The 9885-nt window shown below is 40.2% G+C and overlaps 1 protein-coding gene across 1 annotated transcript; it reads left to right on the forward strand.

The window, feature by feature from the left end:
• The first annotated feature begins 6348 nt into the window (after window positions 1-6348).
• On the forward strand, window positions 6349-8910 carry LOC122144588 (uncharacterized protein K02A2.6-like). Its single transcript, XM_042755613.1, has one exon. It carries the CDS (start codon window positions 6349-6351, stop codon window positions 8908-8910), a length of 2562 nt encoding a protein of 853 aa, XP_042611547.1.
• Window positions 8911-9885: the final 975 nt, after the last annotated feature.

The raw sequence follows: 9885 nt of genomic DNA on the forward strand, positions 1-9885 counted from the left end.
ATGGCATATGGATATTCTTGCTTTTAGGGGAGAAGAGTGAGAGTCAGAGGCAGGGAGGGGAGAGGAGAGGGAGGAAGGGGTCGCAAATGAGCAAGGAGATAGGTGTTATTTACTCTCCTTGAAGATCTCTTCTCCAGTTTTATTGTTTTATGGTTTTGTGTGCAGCATGGCATCTGTTTTGTGTGAGTTCCTGAGTTTATTGGCTTCACAAGGAATTAATTTCATAAGGAAATAATTTGACTCCTTTCAAGCCACATCCAAAGGTAAAGGGGGAGGTGTTGCTACAATTTATAACAATGTTTTCAGTATTTCTCGGAGGGCGGGCTTCAAGTATAACTCTTTTGAAGTAGTGGTGCTTTATATAACATTATCCAGAGAAACACATGTTAATGATAAATCCCCTGTGATGTTTGTACTGGCTACTGTATACAGGCCACCAGGGCCCCATACAGAATTTATTAAAGAATTTGCTGATTTTCTATCCGAGTTAGTGCTGGCTGCAGATAAAGTTTTAATTGTTGGTGATTTTAATATCCGTGTTAATAATGAAAAAGATGCATTGGGATCAGCATTCAAAGACATTTTGAACTCTATTGGGGTTAGACAACACGTCTCAGGACATACTCATTGTTGAAATCATACTCTAGATTTAATACTGTCACATGGAATTGATGCTGATGGTGTTGAAATTAAAAGTGAAGTCACGTGACATACAGCCAATTATGGTGATCCATACTCAGAATTTGTGCTCTGCATTTTAACCCATCCAAAGTGTGCACACAGCAGTGAACACACACATACACCGTGAACAACCATTTATGCTGTGGCACCCGGGGAGCAGTTGGGGGTTCGGTGCCTTGCTCAAGGGCAACTCAGTCGTGGTATTGCCAGCCCGAGACTCAAACCCACAACCTTAGGGTTAGGAGTCAAACTCTCTAACCACTAGGCCACTATCCCTGTTACAAGTATAGTAGAACCATCACTTCCACCACAAAAGACTCAGAACAACTTGGTGATGGTGAACAGAAACTATGGACTCTCTCTTTTCTAGCATTTTAGATATGGTTGCTCCTTTACACTTAAAGAAGATTAAGGAAAACAGTCTGACACCATGGTATAATGAGCATACTCGCACCCTAAAGAGAGCAGCCTGGAAAATGGAGCACAGCTGGAGGAAAACAAAACTAGAGGTATTTCGTATTGCTTGGCGGGAAAGTAACCTATCCTACAGAAAAGCATTAAAAATGGCTAGATCTGATTTCTTTTTGTCTCTTTTAGAAGAAAACAAACATAACCCCAGGTATTTATTCAATACAGTGGATAAATTAATGAAAAATAAAGTATCAACAGGTGTTGACATTTCTCAACATCACAGCAGTAATGACTTTATGAACTACTTTACTTCTAAAGTCGATACTATTAGAGATAAAATTGTAACCATCAGCTACAGTATCGCATCAGACAGTGCACTATAGATTGCCTGAGGAACAGTTCCACTCATTCTCTACTATAGGAGAGGAAGAATTGTATAAACTTGTTAAATCATCTAATCCAACAAAATGGATGTTAGACCCTATTCCATCTAAGCTCCTAAAAGAGGTGCTTCCAGAAGTCATAGATCCTCTTCTGACTTTTATTAATTCCTCATTTTCATTAGGATATGTCCCCAAAACCTTCAAATTGGCTGTTATTAAGCCTCTCATCAAAAAAACACAACTTGACCCCAAAGAACTAGTTAATTACAGACCAATCTTGAATCTCCCTTTTCTGTCCAAGATACTAGAAAAGGTAGTATCCTCTCATGTTCCTTCTTAGAGAGAAATGGTATCTGTGAGGATTTCCAGTTAGGATTTAGACAGTATCATAGTACTGAGACTGCTCTCATCAGAGTTGTACAATTGACTTGCTCCTATCATCAGATCGTGGTTGTATTTCTCTTTTAGTGCTACTGGATCTTAGCGCTGCGTTCGACACTATTGACCACAACATTCTTTTGCATAGACTAGAAAACTTTGTTGGCATTAATGGAAGTGCATTAGCATGGTTCAAATCATACTTATCTGACCGCCATCAATTCATAGCAGTGAATAAAGAAGTATCATAACGATATAACATAAGTGCAGTATGGAGTACCTCAAGGCTCAGTACTAGGGCCGTTACTCTTCACGCTTTACATGTTACCCTTGGGAGATATCATCAGGAAAACACGTTGTTAGCTTTCACTGTTATGCTGATGACACTCAGCTCTGTGTAATTCTTTGCGGCCCGGCGAAACATAGCAATTTGAAAAACTAACATTGTTCGGGAGGCAGAACACACTCTGTCAGTTTAAATCTAGATTAAAGACCCATCTCTTTAAATGGGCTTTCACATAACACATTTCTTATATTCAAATCCATTAAAGGATGTTTAGCCTGCATTAATTATGACAAGCAGAACCGGCAACACTTCCCATAACAGCCGATGTACTTGCTACATCGTTAGAAGAATGGCATCTATGCTAATATTATTCTGTTTCTTTCTTATTCCGTGGTCACCGTAGCCACCAGATCCAGTCTGTATCCAGATCAGATGGTCACTAAACTCACCCGAAGATGACCTTGACAGCCCTGAATGTCAGTGGAGACCAGGACAACTATATGAGCCCCAGAGAGATCCCCAGTGAAGAACTTGTCTCCTAGACCAGTGGTTCTCAAACTGGGGTACGCGAACAAAATTCTGAGTTTTGGCACTCATTTAATTCTACCCCAACTTGAAGTAACATTAAAACCGAACATGTAGCTATTTCTGACAAGAAAATGCCCTTCTAATGTAAAAACAGGAAAATGGGAGTGCCGTAAATGGTCAAAAACATGATAGCCAATCAGCTTAACTCATCTTTTGCGGTCAAAACTAACTGCATCCACACAAGCAGCGTGCATGTGATAAGATCCATGAATATGCTGTCAAAACAGAATATGCTGCTTTAGCAAATTGTGCTGCTGTTCAATGTATCTTTAAAGTAGATCTTCACTTACTAGCATGAAGAGCACATATTAGCAGCTTTTCCACTGTCAGGCCAGTGCGAGCCAAGGCTAAGAGCGTGCCGGGTGGGGCCAATGGCCTCGAGCCACAAGCACCAAGACCAAAAGCAAGCTGCGTTTCCACTGTCGAGCCAGTAGCCCTGTAGCGCAAAACTAAACCTTTACACACCTCCTTGGATCAAACATCACAAAACCCCTCCCCTTTCAGCGGGAAGAATGAAAGTTATTCAGGTAGGGCACTATAGTATGATCATCGAAACGAACAAAATGGAGAGAACCAAAGCAGCTGTTTGTTTGCACCTTTTGGTGTTTTCTTGGTGGAAGATGAGGCAGCGAAGCCAAGATGCGAAGATGGAGGTTCAGCTGTGTTTACGCCGAAAGCTTATGTTAGCTGCAAGGCGAAAAAGAGCGATCCAGTGACATGCAAGCCAGATACAGCGAAACCAGAACCGCGGACAATGGATGGAAATGGTAAGTGTTGTTAAATTACAAAATATAGTTAATTATTGTTATATTAATTTCGGTGCCACCCTAACCTGATGAAATATAACTTAGCCCTATGAGATATATAAGTAATATATGGAGTTTGTTCTGATTATCATTCTTTAATGTAAGCTTAAGCTGTTTAATGTTCAAAAAAACATGTTTTGCTATAATTAGAGAAGTAATGTTAGCCATTCATTGAACTATTCTTCAGATAGTACATCTGTTTATACATATATGTCTAAACATTTATGTTAATATAGATCTGTATGATAGTTAAGGGAGTAAAACATAACATTTCATTGCAGTATTTTTTCTGATTCAGTACATCTTTTTTATACATGTGTATGTTAATATACAGATATTAAACATGACAAGTGACGTATTGTTTACCTTTAATATTATCTTTCAAATGATGGATCTATTTATGTTTTGACATTTATATACATCTATAGATATATAACATAACTAGATAATTAATGTTTACCTTTCATTCTATTATTTTTCAGATGATGCATCACTACTACACCAATAGAATGCAGAGTTGTGGACCTATCCCCGAACTAGTGACTGGTGGGAGATCACTGCTCAAAGATTCACAGATGAGTAGTGGCAGGAGGACTTCAGAGTTTCCAGAGAAACATTCAAATACATTTATACAACTCTGAAGCCTGCACTATAGTGACAAGACACATCGTACCGGTTATGCATTTCTCTGAAGAAACGGGTAGCCATTGCATTGTATAAACTTGCTTCAATCATTGAGTACAGGACAGTCGCTAACCTGTTTGCTGTCAGTCGGACCTCTGTTTGCATGACTTTTGCAAGGCTGTGGATTGCAATACTAGAGAGAGTATAATGTGGCTTGTCTCAAAAAGTTTGATTGATGAGGGTCATAAAAGACATCTGTTTTGTACACCTGTTTAGACAACCCCCCCACCCCTCCCCGCCCGAGCCCATCGTTTTTTTATTGTCCTAAAAGGAATTTATAATCGGCGGGAAGTGTGTTTTTGTGTGTGGGGGCATTGAAAACTGTTCAAAACTATGTGCTTTAAACTTTAAAATGTGAAAACGTTAAAATGGTATAAGGAAAATTTTTATTAAGGTTTTACATACACAATGCATTTCAAGAAAAAGATTATAAACATAGATGTAATGTATTACTATTGGGTATCAGCATTCTGTGATAAGCCTGCCCTCTAGTGTGTGACTCATAAAGTGATGTATTGAAGTTAAACAGTTCAGAGTAAAAACAATGTGAGTTAACACGACTCGATTGTCTGCTGTGTATCATTCATTTCTGCCAACATACACAACAAAATTGGCGACGAGACGGGATCAACAACTACAGACGCGTCAACAAGACTTTAATGGACATGTAACAGGAAGGAGATTGTGAAAAGACAGCGTGAGTCACATGAAAGAAAGAGAAGCCAATTAAAGTGTAAAGCTAACTGCAAATGAGCAAAAATGTCAATGATTGGGAACAATCACCGCTTTTGATAGTAATGCTGAAGATTGGGGAACTTATGTGGAAAGAGTGGAATTATACTGTGAGGCTAATGATGTTGCAGATGATAAGAAAGTGGCTGTTTTGCTGAGCGTGATGGGAGCAAAGACGTATGGACTGCTCCGTAGTTTGTTAACCCCTGAAAAGCCAGCGGATAAAACATTTCAGCAAATAGTGGACATTCTAAATGAACATTTAAACCCCAAACCCCTATTAATTGCGGAAAGATTCAGATTCCATAAGCGTAACCAAGCAAAAGGAAAAAGCATTTCTGAATATATAGCTGAGCTACGCCGATTGTCCTAACATTGTCAATTTGGATCTGGACTGGCAGTTGCATTAAGAGACAGGCTTGTGTGTGGAATGCACAATGAAAGCACACAAAAAAATACTGTTGACAGAAAAAAGACTTGACACTCGATCGTGCACTGAACATAGCAATATCCATGGAGACTGCAGCAAAAGATGCATTGGACTTGCAACAAAAACATGGAATGTGTAACAAATAAACTGTCACTGAAATTGGAAAGAAAACAGAAATGTTATCGCTGCGGAAAAATGTCTCATGATGCGAATGACTGCTGGTTCAAAGATAAAAGAGTGCAGAAAATGCCATAAAAATGGGCACATCGAACGTGTATGCAAAATGGGCAGACAGAGGATGCAAAAAGACAGAACACACAAAGTGAAACATAAATCCGCTACTGTACATCAAGTAACTGAAAATGAAACAAACACAAGTTCAGGTACAGATGATCTTTCATGTTTGGAACTGTACAGTATTAAGGAGACTGATCGAAGAGTTAATTTGGCTTACACCAGAAGTGTCAGGAGTCAAACTCAAAATGGAGTTAGACACTGGATCGGCCTTATCTCAGCAGCTGATTACCAGCGACTGTTTCTCAAAAATACCACTGCAAAGCACATCAGTGATATTAAAGACCTATACTGGTGAAAAAGTGTCTCCGAAAGGGAAATTACCAGTAATTGTGAAGTACAAAGAAAATCTGCAGCAACTGAACTTGTATGTGTTGGAAAATGGAGGACCTGCATTGTTCGGACGTGTGTGGCTGAGGAAAATACCTGTGGACTGGCACACAATAAAAAAACCTGGATGTGTCCCAGCAAGTCACAAACAAAGAGACACAAAAGACCCTAGTGCAAATTATAGAAAATGCAGAACCTGTGTTTCAGAAAGGAATAGGAACACTTAAGGGAATAAAAGCAAATCTGGAGTTGGAAGAAAACACTTCTCCAAAATTCTTTAAAGCTCGCCCAGTCCTGTACGCAATTCGTCCTAAGGTGGAGGCAGAGCTGGAAAATTTGGAAAAAATGGGAATTCTGACAAGGGTTGAATGGAGCGAATGGGCAACACCCATAGTCCCAGTGATCAAAAAGAAAGCAGGAGATGTGCGTATTTGCGGGGATTTTAAAGTGACCATTAATCCAGCGCTTCATGCAGTACAGTATCCCCTGCCACGCATTGAAGACATTTTTGCATCCTTGTCTGGTGGAGAACACTTCTCAAAAATTGACCTAGCCCAAGCTTACCTCCAAATGGAGATGGATGAGAAATCCAAGAAATTCTTGACCATCAACACACATAAAGGGCTCTATCAGTACAACCGTCTTGTTTTTGGAATTGCCTCAGCCCCTGCTTTGTGGCAGAGAGCGATGGACCAGGTGTTGCAGGGTATCCCGGGTTACCTGGATGATATCATTGTAACGGGGACGGATGATTCAGATCACCTCCAAAACTTGCAACGGGTGCTGATGAGATTGTGTGAGTATGGACTAAGAGCCAACAAAGAAAAATGTGAGTTCTTTAAGTCTCAGATTTCTTACTGTGGTCATGTGATAGACAAAGATGGTCTACACAAGTCACAAGACAAAATCGAAGCTGTGCTAAAGGCGCCACACCCACAAAATGTGTCTCAACTGCGATCATATCTCGGACTTGTGAACTATTACCACAAATTTCTTCCAAACCTCTCCACTGTACTACATCCTTTGAATGCATTGTTGCAAACAAAGACACAGTGGAAATGGTCGGACAGCTGTGAACAAGCTTTCCAAGAGACCAAAAGGCTCATAACTCCTGATGTAGTGCTGACACACTTCAACCCATCTATGCCTATCAGACTGGCGTGCGATGCATCACCATATGGAATTGGCGCAGTGCTGTCACACAAGTTTCCAGATGGCACTGAAAAACCAATAGCCTTCGCATCTAGATCACTAACGACAGCAGAACGTAACTATGCACAAATAGACCGTGAAGCACTTAGTCTCGTGTGGGGTGTAAAAAAATTCCACCATTATCTGTATGGTCAAAGGTTTACCCTGATCACAGATCATCAGCCCTTGGTCTCGATCTTCAATGTTCGGAAGGGTGTCTCAGCGATGGCCTCAGCACGGCTGCAGCGTTGGTCACTCTTTTTGGGTGCTCACCAATATGATATCGAGTACAAAGGCACCAAACTACATGGTAACGCGGATGGCTTGTCACGTCTTCCACTAAAGTTGACAGAAGAGTCAAAGGCGATGGATCCAGCTGATGTGTTTCAAACCTCAATTGTGAGTCAGTTTCCTGTGACAAATGCCACTATTCAGAGAGAAACCCGCAATGACCCAACATTGTCTAAGGTCTATGATATCACTGTACATGGGTGGCCGACAAAAGGGAACTCCCTATATCCAGCATTCGCAGCGAGGAGAGAACAGCTTTCTGTGTGTCAAGGAACTCTAATGTGTGGGTTACGAGTCGTCATTCCCTCCAAATTGCGCAGTAAGATGCTGGACACACTGCATGAAGGACATTTGGGCACTGTAAAAATGAAAAACCTTGCCCGCAGTTACATGTGGTGGCCGGGAATCGACAAACAGATTGAGGATCTGGCAAAGGCTTGTCCAGGATGTCAGAGGACCCAGAACTCTCCACCATTAGCTCCCTTGCATCCCTGGGAATGGCCGTCAAAACCGTGGCAAAGAGTGCATGTCGACTTTGCTGGACCATTCAAGGACTCCATGTTCTTGATCGCCGTGGACGCGCATTCTAAGTGGCCTGAAGTTGTTCTAATGAAGACAACCACATCCGAAAAGACTGTTTCTGTGCTAAGAACAATATTCTCCAGAAACGGGCTGCCAGAACAGATATGCACGGATAATGGACGACAGTTTGTCTCAGACGAGTTTCAGAAATTCATGAAGCTGAACGGAGTCAAGCACATTACTTCCGCACCATACCATCCTGCCACTAATGGCTTGGCAGAAAGGTTTGTACAAACCTTCAAGAAAGCAATAAAAGCAATGGATAATGACACTATCTCGCTCCAACACAAAATAGACAACTTCCTTTTCATGTACAGAAATGCCACCCACTCCACGACTGGTCAAACACCAGCGATGATGTTCCTGAAGAGGAATTTAAGATCTCGTTTGGATCTCATCCGAGATGTAGAAAACAAACAATTTGTGCACATGAACAATAGACAAACAAGAAACTTCCAAGTAGGACAAGAAGTCTTAGCACGTGACTACAGACTGGAAAAGTGGCAGCCAGGTACCATCACCACCAGAACTGGACCCTTGATGTACACAGTAAAGGTTGGAGACAACACATGGAGATGGCATGCAGATCAGATGGTGGATCGTCAGACAAAATCCTCGCTGTTATCTGTTCCTGATTCACCTGACAAAGTCCCTGATGTAAATGACAAGGTCAATGATGCTGTTGAGACTGCCCCTATTACCTCAGTTAACACGAACGATTCTGAACCACACAACAATAATGAACCAGATGGGACGATTCCAGTTACACCTGAACAGCACCCAGGTTCACAGAGACGTTATCCTGAGAGATGTAGAAAACCTCCCCAAAGGCTTCATTTGTAGTTGTGTTGTAGTTGGAAACATTGTTCAGGTTAATTGTAAATGTTATGCAGTAAGTTTATAGTTACGCATTTATTGTTTCTTGGGTTGATTAATCTAAGGGGGGAGGAAAGTGTAATGTATGTACTATTGGGTATCAGCATTCTGTGATAAGCCTGCCCTCTAGTGGTGACTCATAAAGTGATGTATTGAAGTTAACAGTTCAGAGTAAAAACAATGTGAGTTAACACGACTCGATTGTCTGCTGTGTATTATTCATTCTGCCAACATACACAACAATAGACGAAATAGAAACAATGTAATGATCGTTTTTTGTCCCCGGAAAAGAGTAAAAAAGGTTCAAGGTATGTATTTAAGAGTTGTTAAAACATTTTAAAAAGGTGATAAAGTTGTTACAAATTAAATAAAAAGAAAACTAGGTTACCGGTTATCAGATACGTTCGTTAAACAATATGTGAGAGTCAAAGCTTGTAACATTACAATTTAAAAAATATTTAGAGTTTGTTACCAGTTAGAAAAGAAAACTAGGTTACTGGTTATTTATCTAAAACAAACAAACAAACAAAAAAGCATAAGATACGTGCATTAAACAACACGTGAGAGTAAGAGCTTGTAACATTACAATTTAAAAAGGTGTTAGAGTTTGTTACCAGTTAGAAAAGAAAAATAGCCTACAGAGTTTATAGCATTTGTATCTTACCTCAAACTAAAACAATAAAGAAGCTAAAGTAAATCAAACGGCAGTTTGCAATGTTACAAACCAGGAAAGTTAGCGTTTGTCACACAAGGTGAAAAGTTAAAACAAAAGAAAAAAGAGGTATGCATTTACGCTGATCTAAAAGAAAATGCATCAGACGCAGTCATTAAAAAGCCAGCACAACATACTTTGTCAAAAACTATGTTGTACCCTAGCATTAACTACAATTTTAAAAATCTAGACTTTGTTACTGACAGAAACAAAGCTTACAGCGTCTCCGT

This window comes from Cyprinus carpio, unplaced genomic scaffold (assembly GCF_018340385.1).
Source record: "Cyprinus carpio isolate SPL01 unplaced genomic scaffold, ASM1834038v1 S000006729, whole genome shotgun sequence".
In the NCBI taxonomy this organism is placed as follows: Eukaryota; Metazoa; Chordata; class Actinopteri; order Cypriniformes; family Cyprinidae; genus Cyprinus; species Cyprinus carpio.